At 57.7% G+C, this 24828-nt stretch overlaps 2 protein-coding genes across 7 annotated transcripts; both read right to left on the reverse strand.

Moving 5' to 3' along the window:
- Positions 1–8: 8 nt before the first annotated feature.
- LOC117196464 (uncharacterized) lies at positions 9–1398 on the reverse strand. Its single transcript, XM_033405063.2, has one exon. It carries the CDS (start codon positions 1396–1398, stop codon positions 271–273), a length of 1128 nt encoding a protein of 375 aa, XP_033260954.2. The 3' UTR covers positions 9–270.
- CSNK1E (casein kinase 1 epsilon) lies at positions 9–23930 on the reverse strand. Of its 6 annotated transcripts, none has more exons than XM_004279483.4 (11): positions 23790–23930; positions 20212–20299; positions 11777–11887; positions 11500–11648; positions 9957–10185; positions 8763–8933; positions 7328–7476; positions 2984–3176; positions 2745–2884; positions 2084–2146; positions 9–1193 (listed from the first exon to the last, which is right to left on the reverse strand). In XM_004279483.4, exons 2-10 carry the CDS (start codon positions 20285–20287, stop codon positions 2114–2116), a joined length of 1251 nt encoding a protein of 416 aa, XP_004279531.1. In that variant the 5' UTR covers positions 20288–20299; positions 23790–23930; the 3' UTR covers positions 9–1193; positions 2084–2113. The 6 variants fall into 6 exon arrangements, with proteins under 6 accessions (XP_004279531.1, XP_033260952.1, XP_033260953.1 ...); XM_033405061.2 differs by lacking the exon at positions 23790–23930 and adding an exon at positions 20865–22159; XM_033405062.2 differs by having other exon boundaries at positions 9–2146.
- Positions 23931–24828: the final 898 nt, after the last annotated feature.

The following is a 24828-nucleotide window of genomic DNA, read 5'->3' on the forward strand; positions in this document are numbered from 1 at the left end:
TGCCCATGTCACTTTATCCTTTTCTACTTTATTACTTCAAATTAACAACCACAATAAAGCTCAAAAAAGTCCAATATTTACACAGGAAAAAAGTACAAAATTCCCCCCAAAGTTCATCAGTATTTTTTTTGTTTTTTAAATTACAAAGTAATAAAAAGGTTTGCTCTTTAATTAAAAAAAAGAAAAAGAAAATAAAGGGGAAACAGAGGTAAATAAATTAGGAAATACACACATGGAAAAAAACAAACAAAAATAAAGTAAAAACGAGTGTTAACTAGGCAGGATGGATAAATCCAGTGCCCAGGCCTGACCCCAGGTGAGTGTCAGGACCAGGGAATTAATGTATAACCCAGGAGCCAGATGCCTTCTGGAAGGAGTCTCCACAGATTCTGCCCTAAGACCAGAAAAGGGGGACCACAGGCTGATGACAGTCTCAGGGGTCGGTGGTGTCAAAGACCCTCTGTGCCCTCCTTGAGGGGCATGGAGGTCACCGCCCACCCCCATGTCCTCGTCAGGGGCATGAGAACACAAAGTCGGCCTGGCAGGTGGGCGGCACACCTGCTGTCCTGGGAGATACAGGTCAGATACATACACACACGCCCACAAGGACTCCTGGCCCCCCTGCCTCACCACCCCCTCCTCAAGGTCTCTGTGGACAGGCAAAGAAGGGACCCAAACGCTGAGGGGGGCACTGGCAAAAGCCCAACACAGAAAGTCGGCGGCCGTCATCTCAGGGGGGTGGGGCTGCACACGTCTCCCGTGGTCCCAAGGCTCATGGATACCCAGTGGGACCAGCCTCTGACCAACCAATCCATTCCCCCAGCTCCTCAGGCCACCTCCTGAGGGCCCGTGAGGACCTGCTGCAGCTCCAGTGCAGAAGTGTCCCCCTCCCAGCCATGTCAGGCGGCGGCCGTGGCAGGGCCGTGGCGTCCGCCGAGTGGAGCCTGATGTCTGGGAGCGTTTGGCAGCCTGAAGGCTGTGGGCAGCGGGAAGTGCGAAGGGACGAGGATCCTCTATGCCGAGGGCATCCCATCTTCTTGCCATTGGCAAAAAAAGAAAAAAAAAAGAAAAAAAAAAAGACTCGAAATAGAATCCATCGTTGGTTTTGTGCTGGGTTTTGTTTCTTTTTGTTCGAGTGGTTTTTTTTCCCCCATCTTTTTGTTGTTTTTTTAAAAGAAAATACAGTGAAGACACTAGAAAGGGGGAGAGAGAAGACAGATCAGGTGCACATCTGCCTCTGGCCACCCATCTGCCAGCGGCCTTCAGCTCCTGTCTTCCTGCCCCCAAGGCTTTGAGCTGGTCCCTCTCTGGGGCACAGAGTAGGTGCTCCACGTTCACAGAAAAGACACAGAGCCTCCCTCCCTCCTTTCGGTGAGCAGCCAACCCCCAGCCACACATCTGCCCCACCCTGCCACGGATGGACTGGTTCCTGGGCCTGGGGTCTGACGAAGGTCAACTCCGATTTATGCCCCAGAGCTACCTGTGGAATACATTTCCAAAAAGCAGATCGTACTCAAGATGTCCTGGTGCGAGGTCAAGCCTGTGAAATGTAAGCCGCTGCCGGCCATGTACATGTTCCCCAGGGAGCTCCGACGTCCCCCTACGTACCGCCAGAGGAGCCCCAAGCGGGTTCCCAAGCGGGGCCCGAGTGCAGAGCTGCGACATCCCACCTCAAGGCCTCGGGCAGCCACAAGTTCCATGGAGGCCCACACTAGCCAGAGGGCCTCTCCTGGGCTTGCGGAGCCGCCAAGGGCCTTCTCTGACAGCAGATAAACTCCTGAGTACAGGGCCCTGTCTTACGTGCTCTGCATGAACGAAGCGTTTAACGACCCAGAGGCTGGGACAAGGCTAGAGCCCTGGGGAAGGTCGCGGTGTGGGGCCCCGGGCTCAGTCCCTGCTACCAACCTTCCAGAATAGTTAAGGCAAAGCGGGGATGGAGGACTGCCCCACGCAAGAGGGAGTTTTCCAGCAGAAGTTAGCTGGCGTGGGCCGGGCCCGCTCAGCGCACACACTGGGCTCCTCCAGGGGGCCGTGGGCGTTTCCAGACCTGACGGGGCTACGTCTGCAGCAGACATCGGCTCACCTAAGCAAATACTGGTCCGCTGGTGGCTCCTCACTTCCCGAGGTGGTCAAATGGCACGCTCGTCTTTGGGAAGGGAGGCAGAAAGGTGGGAGGGGTGAGCTGCTGGCCACGGCACTTCGGCAAGTCTCTCCCCACCGTGGAGCCCCACCCCCAACCCAAGCCCCTCAAGCCAAGGGCAGGGGTACGTGATCTCAAGGACCCAGGATGTCTCTGTTTTGTAAGACAAGAACCCTGCCCCCAGCGGCAAAGCAGCTGCTCAAGGCCACACGTGAATGGAGCCGCTGGACTCCCAGCCCGTAGCCTGTCCTGCTGAGACTCCTCCACCATAGGCAGGAGGCCCAGAGCAGGTCTCCTGCCCACCTCTGCCGGACCCCTTCCCTGGGCAACCCCGGATTCCCCCTTCCCAACTTCCCTAGCCCAAACATGGCCCCTAAGTGGGGCCAGCCGACAGGGTCCACCCATCCCTCCATCCTGTGCTGACCGGGACGGCGGGGGCTCGCTGATGGCAGGGACCACGAGCCCCTCCTCTGTGAGCGCCCCGCCGCCCACGCAGGCTGGGCCCCTGGCAGAGGGCTGGGTTCCAGCTCTACCGCCTGCTGGGGCGGTTACCTCTCCTGGCTCGGCTGTGAGGCACAAAAGGGCTGGCGTGAGGGCAGCTCACCTGTGAGGCTGAAATCCGGGAGACCTCTTGCCGCCCAGTGAGGTCGGAGGACGAGACGTTGGCGGGTGCGCCCCTGTGTAGCCTCATGCTCACCTTCCTCTCTCTGTCGACCCGTGAGATCGCTCTGGGAGAAGTATTGCCTGGAGGGCGAAGAGGGGGGAAGCTGCCCTCAGCACCTGGGGCCCCGGCCGCCCCGCGCCCCCGCCGGGCCCCGCGCGCTGCCCAAGGTGTCTGCTCACCAGCTTGCTGGATGCGGGAGGCAGGGGTGGAAGCTACAGGCTCGGCCGCACTGCGGAGCCGACTGGCGGTGGCCCCAGTGGGCGGGCCAGGGGGCAGGGCCCGGGTGGCGGACCCCCGGAGCTGCCCCATCCTCTCCTCGCGCTCGTGCTCTCGCCGCTCCCGGTCCACGTCCTCGGGGTTCCGGGCTGCACCCTGTGGGTGTGACATGAGACCTGGTCAGCCCTGCGAGGTCAGCGTGCTCCGGGATCTGGCACTCTCTCGGGGTCAGAGCGGGGGGAGGCAGGCCAGGTGGGCGTCTTGGGGAAGTGGCATCTCAGAAACCCTCTGGTCCGACCTCCTCCCCACAAAGCAGGAAGCCCAAGAGACCTGGAAATGACCCATGATCACACCGCACAGAGAAACAAAGCCACACAACTGCCCGGAAGGAGGAAGCTGGGCCCGAGGGGCAGAGGGAGGTCGTGTGCCCCAAGACAACCAAGGGTACTCCGTGGCCCTCCCAACCTGGGTCCCCTCCGTATACAGAGGGGCCCCAGCTCCTCAAGGTTTCCAAATACAGCAGGGCAGGTGTTCAGAGGCCCAGAGAGAGAGTTACAAGGCTAGCTGAAGGTGGGGCCAGGACTCAAACCAGGCTTCCCAGTGCCTAGCAAGGAAATCTTTTCAAAGGGCTGTTCTTCCCCTGCCCCTGGACCTGGCAATGGCTTCTGGCAGGTGCTGTGGGGACCACAACCAAGAGGCCCAGGGGACCCGCACAGATGCTGCCTGCCTTGGGATGGGAGCTGGAGAAGGAATGGGCTAGATGCCCCATGGAAGAAAAAGAGGCCCAGCAGGCAGGCTGTGGCAGAAGGGGTGCCTGAGCCCCTGGGGGCTCTGCCGTCTGGCCACGGCCACCCCCAGTGCAGGAGGAAAGGAGGAAGGCCCAGAGAGGAGTGCGGCATGGGAGCGGCGCCTGGCCGCGTCACCTAGTTGGTCCTGGGGTCGTCCACAGGGAAGGGCGGGGGCTGGCATGAGGGGGGCCGCATCTGCGGAGAGACCTGCAGGCTGAGTTGGGGGCCTGCTCACGGGCCACGGGGTGCGGGCTCCTGCAACCCTGTCTCTCCCAGAGAACTGGCGGAGAAGGCCCTGCTGTCCTTGGGAGAGGGGGTAGGGGTGGCCCTTTGACTTGAAGCAATTCTGGGAGATAGCGGCTGGGAATCAGAATGATCCCTGAATCCTACTGAAGAACCGAGGCCCAGAGAGGCCTCAGGACCCTCCTGGGGCCACACAGCTCAGAGCAGAGCTGGGGTGTGAACCCAGGCTTCCGCCACCCAGTCCCGCTCTGCTCTCCGCACCCCCAGAGGACTTAGCAGAACATTCTAGGGATGCACATTCCCAGCCCTCCCACCCACAAGCCTGGAAGATGGAAGCACCAGGGCAGCATCTCCCGACCTCCACTCCTCACCCCGGGTTCCCACCCACTCAATTACAGACTGGCAAAGAGAATGTCCGGCCAGAAGCACAGCAAAGCCTATGATATGAGCTGCAGCAGCCACTCGTTGAACATCCCATCCCATGGGCAGAGGGCACATCAACCCCACAAGGCAGGTATGAACTCACTCCCTGGTGGGAGAAACTCGGGCTCAGTGAAGCCAGGGGATTCACTCAGAGGTGCACAGCCCAGGGGCCGTGGATGAGCGGAGGGCTGGAGCCCCTGCCCTTTGTGGCCTCAGGAGGCTCAGGCCAACGGCAGGCTCAGGCCTGCGGCAGGCTGAGGTGAGCTACTCTCTCCATTTCCAACCAACCCAAGTGATGCCTCAAGAAACGCACACCAGGGAGGTCTCTCGGCTTTTTATTTGCCCATGTGAAAACACAAAAAGGTCAACATCAGAGTCACACAAGCATTCACCAGTGTCGTATGGACCCCTGTCCTTGGCTGTGTCGAGTTTCCCCCTGGCCAGCTAGTTAGACCTCGGAACACAGTGGCTCTGTGTGCTGAGAGCAACATCCCAGGCTCCAGGTATCCGGGGATTCCAGGGCCCTGATGCCAAACGATACGAGGCGGCCACTCCAAGGAGGGAAGTTCTCAGTCAAGGGCAGGATCCTTCCCATGGAAGAGTCTGCGGCCCACGGCGTCCAGCATGGTGTCCAGTCTGCTGGTAGGTGCTGATGAAGGTTTCTTGCAGCGGGGAAGGGGTGATGTGGGAGGGGCTTGGTCTCGAGGTGAAAGTGTGGAAGGTCTCCATCAGGTGTCTGCAGATACTTCTGCCAGGGGCAGCGGAAGGCGGTTGAGCTCACTCCAGTGGTGATGGGGTCAAAGGTGCCCGATTATCCAGTATGATGGCCCTCAAGTCAGAGATCGGGGCAGGATAAGGCTGTTGGCGCCTTTGCTCAGCTTCTGAGTCCAGGGCCTGTCTCTAAGGGAATCCCAGGAAGGGGTCAGCGTGCCAGCAATGGGTGGAGAGCGTGCTCCCGGCCTGGTTTGAGGCGAGATCTTGTCGGCTGGACGGTCCCACGAGCAGCTCTGTGAGGAGCCATCTGGAGTAGCAGGTCCCACAGACCTTTCTGTGATGATGGGTATGTTCACATCCGCCTTGCTGGGCATGGCAGCCGCTAGCCAGCCGCTTGTGGCTCCTGAGGACTTTAAATGTGCCAAATGCAACTGAGGAAGTACGTTTTCAGCTTTAATTAATTTTAATTAAAAATTAGCCACACGTAGCCAGTGGCTACCACGTTGGAGGGCACAGGCCTGGACGATGCAAAATCCATTCCTGGAGCTATACCGAGAAAAGGGCCAAACTCAGCCCAGAACCAGGCTCAGGAATGGCTTTCTACATGGATGAGCGGGTGCCCAGTGCCCTGAGCAGTGCCCTGGGGCAAGAAGAGCTGGCCCCGGGCCCTCAGCTGTGCTCCCAGCCGGAAGGTCTGGGGTGAAAGGTGCCCCACTGCCCATCTCTCACCCCTGGGGCCCTTCGGCCTGTGGGACCCCCAGCCTCTGCCCCACTCCTTAGGGAACAGTACCAGGCCACTGTTTGAGAGCCAGAGGGAGGAGGGGCACAAGACCAAGTGCCGATCCCAGCGTCCTGGAGAACAAGGCCTCGGTCCTGAGCATCTGGTGGGGCAGGCCGAGGGCACCCACCAAGAGGCACGCCACGATGGAACGCAGTACAGGTAGCGGCGTTTAATGAGTTCAGGTTCGATACAGAGGCCACCGACAGGGTCCGGTTGAGGCTGCTCCTGGGGCCCATTGCCACCAGGACCCTCCAGGGCAGTGAACATCGTCCCTCCTTCAGGCTCTGTTCATCAGGCAGCCGATTTGTCCCCAAGAATCTCGCAGCAGGGCCTTCTCCATCATGCCTCTCCATTGTACTCCCACCATGCCAAGGGATGTCTCCTTGGGCCTAGCCCCGGTGGGCTCAGGCACACCTGGGGATGTCAGAACTGGGGCCCTGAGGTCCAGACCACAGGCCAGGAGTGTGGGGCGGGCAGCTCCTCCATGGGCCTATCTGGAGGGTCCTGGGTGCCCAGGGGTGCCAGGCACCTGGAAGGGACAGAGAGAGCACAGCAGGGGCTCAGCCTCTTGTGCTCACCCCGCTGAGCAGTACGTCTTGGAGGCCAGGTCTTGGAGGGTCCTTACCAGTACGTGGGTGGGTACATGGACCCGGCACAGGCACAGGGGCGGGGCCTGGGCAGTGCAATAGCGTCGCTGTCACGGGGCTGAGCCTGGCTCGAGGAAGCCCCCTTTTCCAGAAGAGATGGGAAACAAGACATAGGATTTCACAGATTCCGGAGCTCTAGGCCCAGCTGACTACAACAATTCTCCCCACCCCACCCGCAAGACTCTTGAGAGAGAGAGAGAGAGAGAGAGAGACAGAGACAGAGACAGAGACAGAGACAGAGACAGAGAGAGGAGGCGCCTAGCAAGACCCAGGGTCCCATGACCAGGAAGAAGGAAACCACAATGAAGGGGTCCAGGCAGGCCAAGGGGGCCTCAGTGAAGGCCGCAACCTGGGAGGTACAGAGCAACAAGAGCAGGATGGTGTAGGCCACGATCAAGACAGCAGGGGGGCCCACCAGCACCATCTGGGCCCCACCCATCCAGGCACCCAAGATGGACTCAAGGCCCAAACAGGCCCTCTTGGGTGTGGTGGGAGGTGGTGCCCGCCTGGGCCCCGCTGACCGCAGCAGCACGTGCCGTCAGCACAGATGACGCTGGAGTGGGAGGAGAACGGGGGCTCCGGGACCCCGGTGACGTCACCTGCACTGTCCGGCTCATAGCTCCCATCTTCCGGGAGCCCCACCCGCTACGGGGTCACGTTGGCTTTCCCAATCCAGTCCCCCAAGCCCGCCTCGGCCTCCAGGTGACTCACGAATTTGAGCATGTTCCAGTCGAAGACATAATCATAGGAGAAGCCCTGACGGTGGAAGAGGTTGCGGAAGAGCTGGCGCAGGTAGGAGTAGTCGGGCTTGTCGTCGAACCGCAGCGAACGGCAGAAGTTGAGGTATGTTGAGAACTCAGCTGGTGGAGGGGACAGAAGGTGTCACCATGAGGCCCGTGTGCCCCCAGGGCCCCCAACAGCCGGCGGAGTCCCACCCAGCCACCGTCCCTACAGATACTGCTGGTCTAAGAGGGGTCAAGACAAGGTCCAAGAGGCCGTCCTCCCTACAACAATCTATGAACTTCAGCCTGTCAAGAGCCCGATGGGAACTCTAGGCCACAGGAGGAGAACTTCCATGTCATCCTCTGAAAATCAGAGGCAAGAGAGGACCCTTGTGAGACAACAGGAAATATATATATTGGTTCCTGCCCCTGGGCCCCTAAAGCCCTTGTACCTGCCTAGGTGGTAAGAGCAGTAGGAGCACCTTTTGCTCTAAGGAGAAGACTCTGGGTTAGGGCTCCCGGATGGGGGCAGGTCAGCAGAAAGACCAATCCATGATCAGAAGCTTGGAATTTCCAGCCCTCAGCCCCACCCACTTCTCTAGAGAAGGGAGAGGGGCTGGCAATGGAGTCAATGATCACCCGTGCCGACGTGATGAAGCCTCCATAAATATCCCAATAGCATGGGGTTTGGAGAGCTTCCCAGTTGGTGAACACATCCACATCAGGAGGGTGACACCCCCCGACTCCACGCACAGAAGCTCCTGCTTTCGGGACCCTCCCAAACCCCACCCTACCTATCTCTTCCACTGGCCGTTCATCTGTATCCTTTACCACATCCTCTAATAAACTGGTAAACAAGTAAGTGCCCCCCTGACTTGCGTGAGCCCAATTAACCAAACCCAAGGGGGACCTCAGGTCTACTTATAGCCCATCAACCAGACGCACAGGTGGCAACCTGGACTCGTGACCGGCATCTGAAGTGTGGTGGGGACAGCCTTGTGGGACGGAGCCCTTACCCTGTGGGATCTGACACTACCTCCAGGGAGAGAGTGTCGGAACCGAGTTAAACTCTAGGACACCCGGCTGGTGTCAGAGAATGGCTTGCTGAGGGGGAAAGAACCCCAGACCTTTGGTGACCAGAAGTGTCAGAAGTGAGGTGTTCCGTGAGAGTAGTGAAGGAGACTCCCAGGAAGAGGAAGGTCCGGAGTTCTTCCTGACATTCAGCCCTTACGAGGTGAGGCCGGAGTGTGGGTTGGGGACACTCGCTATTTAGCAGCCAGGCCTCCTAGCTGTGCCTGAACAGTGGGAGAGCCTGTGATTGACGTTCTGGTGCCAGGCAGTGGTAGCCCAGGACAGGCTCGTCTGCCCCTCAGAAGGGGCCTCAGGGGTCCCAGGCTAACCACCTGCCCCACTGGGCTACTCACAGGGGTAGCCTTTGCAGAGGACCTCAATGGGCGTCGACATCTTCTTCTCGCTGATCCGCTCGTACTTCTGGCGCTTGGTGGCCGCTTTGAGGCCCTGCCAGGGCAGGGAGCCCAGGTTGAAGTACATGAGCACGTAGCCCAGACTCTCCAGGTCATCTCGACGGCTTTGCTCTGCAGAGTCAAGGACGAGGTGAGGGGCAGGGTCCACTTGGGCTCCCGGCTGGCGGGAGTCAGGACCCCTTTCTCCAGGACATGCTCCTTGATTGAGGGGAACGACCCCCGCCAGTGCACCCAGCACGAGCCCCCCCTTGTCACATGCTGGCTTGCTGCAGCCCCACTACGAACAGGCACTGTTATCACCCCCTTCTACAGAGAAGGGGCCTGAGGCTGAGCTTTTCCAACACAACCTAGGCCTAGTTTTTCCAGCTCAGGCTCTCATTCATTCAGCAACTATGCAGTAGGCACCCCAGGGCCTTCTTGCCTGGCCCACCCTGTGGATAAGGCTCGAGCAGTGGCATCAGACAGGGCTGGGGCCAGTTCTGACTTTGGCACTTGCTAAGCTGTATGACCTTAAGCGACCTGTGTCACACGGTGAGCCAGCATTCCCCACACGTAAAAATGAGGAAACAGGGCTTCCCTGGTGGTGCAGTGGTTAAGAATCCGCCTGCCGATGCAGGGTACACAGGTTCGAGCCCTTGTCCAGGAAGATCCCACATGCCACAGAGCAACTAAGCCCTTGCACCACAACTACTGAGCCTGCGCTCTAGAGCCTGCGAGCCACAACTACTGAGCCCTCGTGCCGCAACTACTAAAGCCCGCGCGCCTAGAGCCTGTGCTCTGCAACGAGAGAAGCCACCGCAGTGAGAAGCCCGCGTACCACAACGAAGAGTAGCCCCCGCTTGCTGCAACTAAAGAAGGGCTGTGCACAGCAACGAAGACCCAAGGCAGTCAAAAGTAAATAAATAAATTTATAAAAAAAAAAAAAAATGGGGAAACAGCCTTGCGCACCAAGGCTGCTGCGGGGATGAGTAAGGCACGAGAGGGCGGGTGCTCAGCACCCCACAGCTCTTCCTGTGAAAGAGAAGACCTGCCTGTGCGGCCAGCCAGGGGAATAAACCCAGGCTGCAGAAGGAAAGCCAGGGTCCTGGCCAGCAGCCCGTGGGTGTACTCTGCTCCCGGGCCTCGCTCACTCACCGATGCCCAGGTGGGTGTTGATGGAGGCGTAGCGGGCAGTGCCAGTCAGGTTCTTGTTTTCCCGGTAGGGGATGTGCTGGTGGGTGCGGGCGTCCCGGTACTTCTTGGCCAGGCCGAAGTCAATGATGTACACCAGGTTGCCCTTCTTCCCCAGCCCCATGAGGAAGTTGTCGGGCTTGACGTCCCGGTGTATGAAGTTCTTGGAGTGGATGTATTCAATGCGGCTGATCTGGGGGAGGGGAGAGCAAGTCGTTCAGCACATGTTCCACAGAGGGGCTGGGGCCGTACAGATGGAAAACACATCCGTGGTCCCTGCCACGGGCCGGGGGGAGGGCCAGATCAGTCTGCAATCACCATGTATGATGATTTCAAGGGTCAGGTCACGGAAGGCTTCCTGGAGGAAGTGACAGTAGAGAGGAACTCTGAAGGAAGAGTTCATCAAGTTTGCTGTGACAAAGGAAAGAGAGCAAGGCAGGAAAGCGAATGGCAAGATCTAGAAATGAAGCCCAGAAAGGCATTCAGGCCTCACCTGCCTGGCTCTACACCACAGAGGACATGAGAGGCCCTCAAGGGACCAAAGAGGCATCTCGAAGGCTGTTCTGGCAACCAGGCTGGGGGGAACAGGAGGACCAGTGAACCCTAAACTTGGCAGGGGTGACAGAGATGGAGCACACCGACAGGATTTGTCCCCTGGCTTCCAGAGGACACCAAAGTAAGGCGGACACACAGGCCCTTGTCCTTTAAACAATGTGTTAGAAACTTAAATTAACATATAGGCACACAATAGGTCCTCTGGCAGGTTGGTGCCCTCCCTGGGCCTCAGGCTTCTGAGTATCTCCTAAACCCTTTTTGAGTCTCCCGTCCTGTGAGAATCTAACAACCCTCCTCTGCACACACACATCTAGCCTAAAACTGGAGGATGTCTGCAGCCATTCTGGAGGGCAGCCACAGCTACAGACCCCTATGTAACAAGATCTCCACGTAGCATTCCAGGGCTAGAATTCTATGCTTTTTAAATTTTCTTTTCCTAAAATTTTCCTCCCTTGAACTTATAAAGGGATTGAGGACCTAAGCATTGCTTGTCCGTGGGCTCCTGCTCTGGTCCAGGCACCGTGTGGCGTCCCAGGTGACTGCACAACAACCCAGCAAAGGGAAGACGCTCCTGAGGAGACGGAAGCCCAGCAGCTCACCTACAGTCACCCCACGGGGACAGGACCCAGGTCTGTGTGACCACAGGCTTTACGCTCACCTGAGGGCAGGGTCCCAGGCCTTGCCCGGAAGCCCAACCGAGCAGGTCTGGAGTGGAAACTGGGAGCCTGCATTTTAATACCCCCTCCCTACCTACCCCCCAACCATGGCTGATGGTCAAGGTCCCGCGGTCCTGGTCCAGGAACCAGGCCCGTCCTACGTCGCTGTCACTGCCTCCTGGCTCCAGCATCCTCCAGCTGGGTACCCAGTGCCCACTGGCACGACGGGGCAGGGGAGGTTGGAAGGGAAGCTGGGAGCCCAGTCCCCAGCCCGAGTGGGTAGGTGGGGGACTCACCATCTGGTCGGCCAGGAGCAGCACCGTCTTGAGGCTGAACTTGCGGGAGCAGAAGTTGAAGAGGTCCTCGAGGCTGGGCCCCAGCAGCTCCATGACCATCACATTGTAGTCTCCCTCGGCTCCGCACCACTTGATGGACGGGATTCCCACTGCGGGGGGACGCAGGGCTGTCAGGGTCGGTCACTCCCCACCCCGCCCAGCCCCAGGGCCCCTCCCACGTGCGCACATGCACAGAGCTCCTCAGGCCCCGCCCCCTCCAGCCCCCTCCAGCCCTCACCTCCCCCCTGCATCATCTTGTAGAACTTGCTCTCGATGTGCAGCTGGGGGTGCTTCGTTTTCACACACTCGAGCTTGATGGCAACTTCTTCACCAGAGGCGATGTTGGCACCTGCCAGGGGCAAGGGACCGGGGTCACACTCAGCTGGGCAGGCAGCACCAGACCAGGACCAACTAAGTGTCTGCCCCCAAGCAGCTCAGCGCCCCTTGGGGGAGGCTGTGCAGAGGGCCCGGCACTGTATCCAAGGGAAGCGGAGGGACTGTGGGACACAGAGCAGGCACCCGACCCAGCCTGGGTGGGAGGGGAGAGCCAGAGCTGCAGCTCATGCCAGGGGAAGGAGGTGAGGGCTATGGACCATTCAGAGAACCGGAGGCTGGGGCAGCAGGAAGGCTGGATGCAAGGGGGGTCAGGGCACAGCCGAAAAACGCTCACAGACCAGTAAGGGGAACTTCATCCTGGAGCGTGGGAGCTACTGAGGACTCCCGAGCTGAAGACAGGTAAGGTCACTGGGGTGTGGGGATGAGGAGGAGAGAAGGGAGGGGGGCAAGGCTGTCTCAAGAAAGACCCAAATCCCCGCCGCACCTGGCCTCAGTCTCCCCAGCTACAGTAAGGGGTGGGCTGACTTGGAGGGCTGGGGGCTAGGCTGAGAGGCCGGCTCCTTCTTGGGGCCAAGCGGGACTGAGCTGCCACAACTGAACGGTGTAGTCTTAGCACACAGACAACAGAGGAAGTCCGGAGGAGGGCACAACGACTGGAAGAACTGAGGACAGGCAGGATAACGCCGGCACCTCAAATCAGGGGACGAGATGGGGCTACGCAACAAACGTCCTTGGAATAACTGGCATCTTAGAAAAGACAGCCCAGCTCACAGCACGCAGCGGAAGTCCGAAGTGGAGCAAAATATAGTACGGGGGGAAAAAATCGGAGTGTAAGTTGGCTAAGCCACTTCGGAAACCAGGTTGGCCTCTACCTGGTAAAGCTAAACACACACAAACCCTTGGCCAAGCCAGTCCACTCCCAAGTGTGTGCCCTTCAGAACCGTGAGCACCGGGAGGACACGAAGGACCTGCACAGCAACAAAGACCACAAAGTCCAGCACCAGAAGGATGGCTACAGGGTGGTGCAAGCGCCCCGGGGATGCCACAGGCAGTGGAAGGCATACACGATGGCTAAGCGGGTGGCTCTCAGCATCTGAACCCTGAGTGCAGACAGCAAGGAGCAGCACCGTTCACAAGAGCCAGAAGGTGGAGACACCTGAACGTCCATCAAAAGAGGCGTGGACAGCAGACTCTGCCTGTCCCTGAGAAGGAACGGCGCACTGACACATGCTGTGACATCAGTGAACCTTAAAAACACTACGCTCAGTGAATAAGTCACACACCGAAGGGCAAAGAAATACTGTCTGATTCCATTGTATGAAATGCCCAGAATAGATGAATCCATGGAGACAAAGAGTGGACTGGTGGTTGCCGCAGGCTGGGGGCAGGGGGAGATAGGATGGGCCTGCTTAATAGGTGCAGGGTTTTCTTCTGGGTGATGAAAACGTCTTGGAACTAGGTAGGGATGGCGGTCGCACAACACTGGGGCTGTACTAAATACCACTAACTTGTGTACTTTTAAAATGGTTAATTTTATGTTGTGTGAATTTCACCTCAATTTAAGGAAAAAAAAAAGAGGAAGGAAGAGACAGAAGGATGCAAGCACAGTTCTAATTGTCTCAATTTCAAAACACACAACACTGAAATATATATAGTTTAGGGATATAAACATGCAATAAAACTAACGGAAGAGAATAACTTAAAATGTCAAGATAGTGCTTACCTCTGTGTGGGGGAAGCAGAGGGTGGGACGGGGTGGGGTGGGGTACCAGGGGCCTTCAAGGTGACAGGTATGTCCCCCTCCAACTGGGTGTTGGGAAGGATGCCTTATACCATGGACATGTTTTATACATTTAATAAAAAAGTAAAACAACGAGATGTTAGAAGAAAGGAGCACTGCCTTTTAATTTGGGAGTAGGCAAGGCTTTTTATCCTGACTTAAAATCCAGAAGCCATTAAAGAAAAAAAAAAAAAGGCTCCCTTCCCTCCTCCAAAAAAAGGAATCCCTCTCCACGGCAAAAACACCAGAAACAAAGTCCTAAGAAATAGTGCACATGCTTATCAATAGCAAAGAGCTAACATCACACTAATATACAGTGAGCACCCACAAAGCAGTAGGAAAAGGACCAATGACTCCATAGGAAACAGGGTAAAGGATTCAAACACACACTTCACAGAGAAAGAAAGAAATCATTAGTATAAAAATGGCTTACTCAGGGACTTCCCTGGTTGTCTAGCGGGTGAGACTCCGAGTTCCCAATGCAGACGGCCCGGTTTCGATCCTGGTCGGGGAACTAGGTACTGCAGGCATGCTGCAACTAAGGACCCCGAGGACCGCAACCAAGACCCAGAGCAGCCACAATAAATGAACAAATAAATATTAAAAGACCACGTCCACCCGAGCTGGTCTGCGCTCTCGGTGGGAGGGGTCACTCCTCCCCCGCGGTCGCCGTGTGAACCGGGGAAGCCTGGCTGCAAGGCCTCTCGGCTCCCTCCAGCTCCCACTCTGGGGACTTTACTCGATACCCTCGCACAGCGCAAAATAAGGCCTGGACGAGGCTGTCCACTTAGGCTGTTTGCAACAGTAAAAGCTTGGAAACAACCCAAATGTCCAGCAGTGGGGACTGGTTAAATAAAGAAAGGCCCATGCATAAAACGGAACACAATGGAGAAAGAAAAGAGGAAGCTCTCTCGGTGCAGAAGTGGAAAGATCTCAAAGATACAGGAAGTGAAAAAGCAAAGTACAGAACAGTATGTATCATATGCTCTCCTTTCAGTGGTTAAAGAAAAAAGTGCGGAAACAATATGTATCTGTGTTTGTTTGTATCAACATAAAGAAACACTCAAAAGGAACATGAGAAACCAGTCAAGACGGGGCAGGGTTGGATGAGGACAGGAGGGGAAAAGGACACTTCTCTGATACCATGTTACGTCTTGTCATTTTTTTCAACACCTTTGTTGAGACATAATTCACATGCTACACAATCACTTCTTTAAAGTGTACAATTCAGTGGTTTTCAGTATATTCACAAGGTCATGTAACCAACACCACAATCAATTTTAGAACACTTTCACCATCCCTAAAACACCTGCATCTCTTAGTGGTCGCTCCCCATCTCCCCCAGCGCCCCAGCTCTAGGCAACCACTAATCCACTTTCTGTCTCTATGGACGTGCCTACTCCTGAAGTCTCATATAAAGAGAATCATAGAATACGGGATCTTTGGTGACTGGCTTCTCTCACTTAGCATGTTTTTGTGTTTTGGTTTTTGGTTTTGTGTTTTCATTTCTGAACCACTTAAAAATAAAAAAAAAGTGGATTCCCAAATCCAGTGAGCCATGGGAGAGAAAGTGCTTTGCAAACTGTAAAGTGCTTTTGACACGTCAAAACTCATCACTGGGGAGAGCCTCACACGTTTCCAGGCGACAGTGAGGATGGGGGTGGGGGGGAGCTGGGGCTCACTGCAGTCCACTGGCCATGCAGTGGGAGGAAAGGCTGCAAGGGCTCCTGCTGTGTGAGCAGGACCATCCCAGACTGTGGCCACAGCACGTGCAAAGGCCCGACAGGAGCGGGTGCAGTGAACGCTGGGTGGTCTGGTGCAGCTGGAGCTCGAGGTGGCTGAAGAAGACAGTGGAAGAGGTGAGTCAGGGGGAGATGGGAAGGGGCTCAGATGCCAAGCTACGATCCTGGCCATGAGCCTGAGACTCCAGAGGCACTGCAGACGCTCCGCTCTGGGGCAGTCCTGTGCACCGCAGGGTGTTTACCAGCATCCCCGACTCTACCCACTCGCTGCCAGCAGCACACCCCCACGCTGAGGTGAGACAACCAACAATGTCTCCAGACCTTGCCGAACATCCCCTGTGAGACAAAATCTGGCCTCCCTCCCCTTGTTGAGACCCACTGGTGTATTCGAAAGGACTGGAGAGGACTTGAGGTGTGTGGGGGGTGGGACCCGGAAGGAGGCTGCTGCAATTGTCCGGTCGATGGCGGCCCCGCCCAGGCAGGGGGAAGAGCCCAAGAGACACTGGATGATGCAGGGCCTTCAGCACTTATGACTCAGCAGATTGCGCAGGGAGCAGAGGTGCCCGGAGAACGCCCCTTCCCGAAATGGGGAGGTGGAGGGGAAAAGCCCTTTGTCCCCTTGAGCTCTTACACCATCCTGCCAGTACTACTGTTTGTATCATACGAGGAAACGGAGACACCAAAGGTCAATGACCAAATGCCACACAACTTCCCTGAACAGGGACCTAAGCTGTTAGGCAAAGGCTTCTGACCCCAAGCAACTGCTGGAAAGCTGTCACAGCTGCCTACGGGTCCCACCACCACCAGACCCCTGCACTGCCTCTGAACTCTACCAGGAAGCTGCCAGTCCTCTCTGACCTCCCTCACTTCTCACAACCACTGACCTGAGGCTCAGAGAGGATATGTAACTGGCCTGAGGTCACACAGAACTGGCTGGGGCAGAGCCAGGATCTGAAACTTAGTCTCTAGAACCCCTGCTTTTTTCTCTACTCCAATTCCCTAGCATCTCATTCATTCAATCACCAGACGCATACCGAGCCCTGGGCCACCTGAGGCAGCCCTGCCCTGGAGGAGCTCAGCTCACCTTCCGTGGGAACAACAAAGGATAACTTTGATTAAGTGAAAAGTGCCAGGCAAAGGCGGCAGAGGTGGCCCCTCGGAGAACGAGCAGCCCTGTCGGGGGACGAGCCAGTGTGGAAAACAAACTTGGACGTAGAGAAGGGCTCAGACCTGGCCAGCCCTAGAGGGTCTGGGAGCTCGGCAAGTTCTAGGTGGGGAGGGGGAGGATCAAGCTGAGGCGGGGGCTCACTCACAGACGGTACAATCGGGGGCCGGGCGGGACTGCAGGTGGGCAGTACCCACACCATCACCCCATCTGCAACTGAGGACCAGAGACTAAGAGGTCTAGAGAGCTCCTGAGGCACATGGCCAGCGGCTGGTAGAGTGGGTGGCACAGGCTCGGCCACTGCCGGACCCCATGCAGCCAAGGTGAGGCCCTACCAGAGCTGGCCCCGCACGATGCCGAGGGGAGAGGGAGGAGGCGCTGGAAAAGGAGTATAGGCCTTGCGGCCACATCCACAAATGTGCTCGCCTTCAGTCGATCCTGGAAAGCAGGGCCTGCAGGCCGCGCCCAGCCCCACCTGCAGAGGCCATCTGGAGTCAGGCCCTGGCACTGGCACCAGTGACAAGAATGTGGCCAGAGCTTTGAACAAAGGGAGCCAGTGAGGCCAGCCGGGGAGGCCCTACAATCACTACCATCCCCACACCAGCGAGAGGGGCCCGGGAAGGAGCTGGCAGGACACTGCATCAGGCCAGGGTCCCCGAGGCCTGTGCAGCCAGCAGAGAACCAGCTCCCTACCCCCCAGCTCAGGCCCAAAAGGACCCAGTTCCTGACAGTAGCAAATCCTAACCAAGACTGAGGGTTGGGGGACAGACACAACATAAAAGCACCACTGCAGGGCCAAGCATGTGCAGTTTTTGCATGCTGTGATCTCACTACTTCTCACCACCCTGGAGGCCTCGCAACTCCATTTTACAGATGCGGAAGCCAAGGCTGGCAGAGGTCATCACTTGCTCAAGGGCATACAGTGAGGAAAAGAAACGCCAGTACCTAAACCCTGGTAGAATTTACTCCAAAGCCTGTACAAAGGGGAGTAAACCCAGACCTAGTTTTTAAAATGAACTAGATGGGGGCTTCTCTGGTGGCACAGTGGTTAAGAATCCGCCTGCCAATGTAAGGGACATGGGTTCGAGCCCTGGTCCGGGAAGATCCCACATGCCGCAGAGCAACTAAGCCCGTGCGCCACAGCTACTAAGCCTGCGCTCTAGAGCCCGCGTGCCACAACTACTGAGCCCTCGTGCCACAACTACTGAGCCCTCGTGCCACAACTACTGAAGCCCGCGCGCCTAGAGCCCATGCTCCGCAACAAGAGAAGCCACCGCAATGAGAAGCCCACTCACCGCAACGAGGAGTAGCCCCCACTCGCCGCAACTAGAGAAAGCCCGTGCGCAGCAACTAAGACCCAATGCAACCAAAAATAAATAAATAAATATATTTTTTAAAAAATGAACTAGATGATTACTGGATAAACAGGAAGTACTGTCCCCAGCAAGGTCCCACCACAGGGACCAGGGACACTGACTTTCTGAATGACCTTGGGTTGCCCCTCCATCTATGGGCCTCAGTTTCCCTTCTGCAAAGAGAAGGCCTGGGGCTGGGTGTTGTCTAGCAGCAGGTATGCACCAGCCCAAAGCTGCCTCTCCCTGCCCTTTGCCCTCAAGCCAGTGGCTCCAGGCTTCAGTCCTGAGCCCAAAGCCTCCATGATAAGAGGGTCCTTTATACCCACCCCAATTTCACAAACAGTAAGGAGATGGGCACCCCCTTCACAGATGAGAATGCTGAGGCTCAGGGAGAGAGGCTGAGGCTCAGATCCCAGGTCACACAGCACATGAGAGATCGACTGGGGACCTGAACTTGCCCCCACATCCCCACCTTCTTCTCTCCTGCTGTAAGTGAAGCCGCTTCACAGGCCTCTGCACGTCACAGCCCCCATTTCCTCATTCATTCATGTGAAGGGCCTTCACTGAGCCCCCACGTGCTGGGCGCTGGGGCGAGAAGGTGGACACAACCCAACGCCTCCCCGCCTCCCCCCAGAGGAGCTCAGAGTCACAGAGCAAACCTTTCAAACAGCTCCAGCCTGCACTGTTCCTTCCCTCTGTTCTGAGCTCTGCAGTGCTTACAGGAGGGTGATCTACTAGGTGTCTGACAATGACCTGCACATCTGGCTGGCACTTTACAGTTTACAAGATGCGTTCCCACGCGCCCATTTCACTTGTGCCTCATGAAAGTCCTTCGTGGGCCAGGCAGCAGTATCACACAACCTTCACCAACCGCACAAAGCCAGGTCTGACGGCTCTCTCCCACGTTTTGTCCTCTACACTCTCACTCCCGTGGAGGGCTGTGGGTAGGAAGTTTGCCTTTTCTAGTTTGTTTGTTTGTTTTCTTTTCTTTTTTGGCCACGCCACACGGCTTGCGGGATCTTACTTCTCCGACCAGGGATCAAACCCGCACCCTTGGCAGTGAAAGTGCGGAGTCCTAACCACTGGACCACCAGGGAATTCCCTGTCTTTTCTAGTTTTGGAGAGAAGCCTCGGTGGCCAACTTGATTGTGCCGCCCCCGTCTCAATGTGTGAAGCAGGGACAGCTCGGCACCATCTCTAGAGGCTGCTGTGAGGGAAGACGGCATTCAAACAGGGCCCAGCCCAGCCTGAGTACTGTCCAGAGAGTGTGGGCATACGTGTCCCCCTCCCCTCTGATGGGGAAGGGGCAGCTGACTGAGAAGCAGATTTCATACCCTAAGAGGGCAGGGACCCAGATCACTGAGTAAGAGAAACGCCCCGAGTTCTGAAGCAACAAGCACGGCACACTGACCTGTCAGTTTCCTCTGCCCAGGACAGAACTGACTTATTGTTCTTTTCCCAGGAGGGAAACAGAGGCACAGATGCTTCCAAGGGCACAGGGACAGGAATGGGGAGAAACCCCAGGGGCTGCCACCTTGCTCTAACAACTCCAATTCACGATTACCATCACAGTCTCTCCCCTCCAGACCAACGACTGCCAAGGAAGGGCCGCGCCCCCTGACTGTGCCCCCGCACCCCCAGGGCAGCTGAGAAAGGGGCATTCTCCTGGATCAAGGACGGGGTGAGATGTCAGTGATTTGTTTAATCAACAAGAGAGCAAACTCAGACTTTCAACAGGAAGCACATCCAGGGAGAGAGATCCTAAAAGCTCCTAAAAGCTAAGACCGAACCCCGCCCCAGCCCTGAGGTTAGCCCTGAGGTTACGGGGGAGCCTGCGTCATTCCGAAGGCTTCCTGGGCTGAATTCCAAGAGGCTGGACCACAGGGAGGGGGCCTAGCTGGGAGCAATCAGCTTGCTCAAGCCTCTTCTGTCCACCAGCATCCTTCCCCCAGGAGACAAGAGACAGGGGTGCTAACCCAGCTTGCGTTTTCCCACGCCCAGCTGGAGACCCAGCTCATCTGCAGCTAGAAACCAGAGTTAAAAATACACTCCTCTGCCCAGACTGCAGCAAGTGGGAACCCCATCCTGCCCTGACTGAGGAGCCCCTCGGCCTGCCTCACCCCCAGCCTGCTGCTTCCCTCCCCATCTGGGATGGTTCTGGGGACAAAATGACCAAAACATGCCACCAGAGCCACGTTCTGACTTCAAAGCATGAAATGTTGGCATCTTTCCTCCTAGTGCCCAGGGCTGTCCCAGGGCCTCCAGAGTCACTGAGCTGGAGCCAGAAACACTCACCTAGGTAGATATCTCCGAAGGACCCGCTCCCGATCTTCCGGCCCAGGCGGTACTTGTTCCCCACACGTAGCTCCATGGTTCACTCTTGCTGCAAAAGTAAGCAGAGACACAGGGTCAGAGAAGAGGGAAGCTGGAAGGGGGCCTAGACCCCGGAGCCCACTCTTCCCCCACCAAAGGTCAGGAAAAGCCACGAGAAACTTAGGACACCACCATCCTCCCTCCCACCGTCCAGGAAGGGATTTGGCCTTGCTTTGCCTAAGAGCAACCAGGTGTCAGGTAGCCCAATAGCCTCCACCTGTGCTGAGGCTATTAGAACAGGTGTCAGTGTAGCCAGGCAGAATGGGGACCAGAGACAAGGCCCAGGAGGAAAAGAGCAAAGCAAGCATCTCCTCGGGGGTTACTCGTTCAGGGACCCTCCGATAGGAGCCTCTCAGAGGCAGGCCAGTCACAATGGGCAAAGACTCTGATAGGAAAATCAAGGACAAAGGGCGTGATGGGGAGGTGGGATGCAGGAGCTGATCACCCTGGGGGTGCGGCCATGGCAACCACCAGCAAATTCCAACCTCCAGGGATAGGAGGACAGCTTGAACTGTCACCAAAGGAGTTCCTCAGCCCCATCAGGACTGACAGGATCCCCGTGCCCCCATCCTTACCCCAGGCCTCCAGCTTCCAGCACCAAGAATTGGAGGCCAGGTCTTCACAGCCTGGGCTGGTCTTCCCAGAGGCAGACCTTGCAAGTCTGCAGTGTGCCCTGCCAGAGAGGTCTCCTCCCCAACTCATGGGGAAGGCAAGAAAGGGGCCCCAGAACATCTACCTTCTGGTCCTCTCCCTCTCTCGACCTCACAACACCAAGAACCTCACAAAGGACTCTCTGCAAGGATCTCTTTGGATGAACAGTTTGGGGCTGGTTTTCTTCCAGATTAGGAGGGTCTCCTAAGAGGGCCCTGCAGAGCAACTGAGGGGACCAAAGCCAGGTTTTGAGCTGAAGGACCAGCTTCTGTGGTGTGGGAGGAGGTCTGGGGGGAAAGCGCTGACCTGAGCACCTCCCTCCTTCCTGTGCCCCACCCTGGGTGTCCAAGCTCACGGAACATCAGGGGCCACCCTGGTAGGGATGCCTCTGCTCTGGCCTGGGGCAAAGGTCTGGGCAGCAGAGGAGGAAACTCAAAAGGCCAGGAGGAGGTGGTTTTTGCTCTGGGGGATGGGGAGGGTTGGCCTATGAAATAAGGAGAGGGATGGGGGATCCCTAAGATCTCAGAGGGTCTACGAGAGGGCAAGTGCAGAAAACTATAAAGAGGTGCCGCTCCCTGCAGACAGGGAACTGAGGCCCAGGGAGGACACGCCACCTGCTCCCCACCCCACCCCAGCAGCAAGTTAGTGACAGTTTCCTCCCCTAAGACCCAGACAGGGTTCCTGCTGCCCTACCTGGCAGCCTCCACCCTCTCAAACAGGACTTATTTCATGCCAGGGCCAGGAGGCAAACAAAACAGGAAGGTGGAAAAGCAGCTGTGTGCGGCACAGAGGCTCTGCCCCTTCCCCATGCCAAGTACTACCCCAAAAGCCAGACCCACCCAGGAGGGGAGACGGGAGGGCTTTATTCCACAGTTGGTCAGGCTGGAGCTCTCCACCCCAGCGGAGGCAAGGAGCCAATAGCTCCTGCCCAGGAGAGACACCCAGCCCCAGCACTAGTTCCCAGGGAGCCGCCACTAGCCCTTCACCAATGGTCACAAGGAAGGAGCTCCACCCAGCGCCAGCCAAACTCCGGGCTCTCCACCAAGGGCCTCTGCCCACACGCCTGGCCAGTCCCAGCTGAGGTGCCAGGGCTGCCAGCAGAACACACTCCACATATGCGGGAAACTCACATGCCACACACCTCACATACACATCGTCCCGTGTGTACACTCCAAAGGAAGAAAGAAACGCAGACATACACTGTGAGCCCTGCTTGGGGAAGGGGGTGGGGGGCGGGCGGGTGTGTACACACACAAACAACCCCCCCCCCCCACCGGCCCCGTCCGTCTTCCGCCAAGGCCAATTCAGAGACCACACATGGCAGCCGGGAAAGCCGCAGGTTAGGAAAGGAACATAAATACACCCGCATCCTATATTACATAAATACCCACGCCGGGTTATATAAATACCCGTGCCCTCCGTCTGGGTGCCTTACATAAATACACTGCACATGACCCCCCAACCCCTCCCCACTCACCGGGCTGTCGGCAGAGAAGGGCAGAGAAGAGAGGGAGCAAACGATCAGCCCTGCAGGCAACCACCACTTTTCTGGGCTACCACCCAGACCCGCCAGCGTCCCTCCTACACCCGGGGGGCCAGGGCCCCAAGGAGAGCCTAGACTGTCCCAGCACTGTCTCCCCAAAAGCCTCCCAGAGGAGAGGAGAGAGGCTTGAGTCAAGAATGGAAGAGGCTTTCCAGTTCTTTGCTGCTTCTCTCCTTTGGGGGGCGGGGTGGGGGGTTGGCGTTGGAATAAACGAAGAAGAAAAAAAAAAGGCGGACATGAAGATTCCGGAGTTTCAACTGGTTAAAAAAAATTAGACAAACTACCAAGCAGAACGGCACAGGGGCAGTTTTCTTACTCCCTGCCCACCCCCCTCCCCAGCCAGGGCCCTTGTCCCTGGACCATTAAAATAAAAAGTGGAGGAACATCCCAGACACCCAGGCAAAGGAGCCCCAAACAGGCATTTATTGGGTGCAACTTAGACACTCAGGATCCCCTTCCCCTGTTCCCAAATCTATCTCCCTGACGAAGGCTGATCCAAAAAGAAAATATGCAAGAAAACTAAGGGAAAAAGTTGGGGAGGGGGCTCACCCCACTTTGAGTTTGGGCGTGAAGAGCTTGGGAATCCTCTCTCTAAGGACACCCGGGCACAAACATAGTTTCATGTTCCACAGGGACTTGCAAAACATGGATTTCTCACACGCAGAAACGGGAGAATCCGATCTGATAAATAACCCCCACCCCTTTCTTTCTCTCCACAAAGGAAAACAGAATCGGTGGCTGGGTGACCACACACCCCATCACCCCAGGGCCCCCCAAGCGCCCCCAGCCAACATGCGGGAGAGCAGCCTTGCTGACCCCCAGGTCTGGAGCACCCAGGCCAGGAGCGAAGGGGTTGGGGGCTCTGCTAATGCTCTGGTGAACCCTACCGAAGCCCCAGGGTTTGGGAGAGAATTCCGAATCAACAGTATCGGGTGCACCCCAGCACCCCAGTCCCGGACCCCCTCCCTCAGCGTCCCCAAATCGCAGCCTGGGGTGGCCGCCCCGGCTGGCTGGGGCCTTGAACGGTCCAGCTGGGGGAGGGGGAGGCGGGCCGGACTGGGGGGGCCTCCCCAGGGCAAGTCTGCAAAATAATAGTCACCCTCCTCCTCCTCGTCCCCAGTCGCGCCTTTGTCCTCGCCGGGCCGAGCGGGCGGCGCCCGGGCAGCCCCCCCATACCCGAGTGCGAACGCGCGTGTGTCCGCCCTCTCCTCCCCTCCCTTCTCGCGCAAAAACAAAGAGGCGGAGGGAGCCCCGTTTCCCCCCAGGTTTGCGCCCCTCCGCGGGCCCGCGGCCCCCCAATATTTACCCCGCCGGGAAGGCGCCGGTGCCGGGCCGCTGCTCGGGGAGCTGCCGCGGGCGGGGGCGGCCCGCCTGGGCGGATGCCGGAGGATTCGCAGAGCCGCCGGGCGCGCCAGCCTCTCCTGGCCCAGCCGCCGCCACCGCCGCTGCCGCCGCGCTCCGCTCCGCTCGTCCCGGCCGGGCTCAGGCTCTGGGATCTCAGCGCAGCCGACGCCGCCTCCCTCCTCCCGGCCCTTCTGCCCGACCGCCCCCGCCGCCGGCTCGCGCGCTCCCGCCTGGCGCGCGCCCGCCGGCTCCCATTGAGCCCCGGGCCCGCCCGCTGATGTCATCCCGGGCCCGCCGCCGCCGCCCTGGAGGATTTAAAGGGCCCGCGCCCTCCGCTCCCGGGGACGCTGGGCGGCCCCGCAGCCAGGAAACACGGCCCCCCAGCCTCGCGAGGAGCACCTTGCAGGAACGGGGCCTTACGTGTGGGGCCGAGGAGCGCACACAGACACTGACACCCTGATCCAGTGGGGGCACAGGTGGAAAAAACCTGGGAGGGGGTGGGGAGGAGGAGGGCGCACAAAAAGCTGGGTTCTTCTAGACCCAAACACTCCTCTCCCCTCTGCCCGGTTCTCTCTCCTCTCACACCCTAGTAGTGGGCCCCTCTGAAGGCCGGTGTTTGCAAAAGGAGAATGTTTACAGTGTTGGGGGACACTCCGCCTCGGGACTCTGAGTGCTGCAGAGCACACAGGCCAGGTTGACTCAGGGGCCAGCGATTTGACCGGACAGCAAGAGACGGAAGGATATTGACAAACGGCCCAGAGAGGTAGCTGGGGCTATGCTGCGCTCTGCCCCCATGGAAAAAACAAATGCAAAGACCTTTTTCTTCACCCTTCTTCCTCTTCCGGCAGCTCAAACTGATGGGTACAGAGCTGACCTCCAACCCAATCCTGTCCTCACTCGTTTAATGAGAGACCCCACACACTGCCATGGAGCCAACACTTGAGCCAGGGTCCCCCAAGTGGTGCACATTCAGCCAAGTCCCCGCCCAGCTCTGGGCTGGG

Source organism: Orcinus orca, chromosome 11 (genome assembly GCF_937001465.1).
Source record: "Orcinus orca chromosome 11, mOrcOrc1.1, whole genome shotgun sequence".
NCBI lineage: Eukaryota > Metazoa > Chordata > Mammalia > Artiodactyla > Delphinidae > Orcinus > Orcinus orca.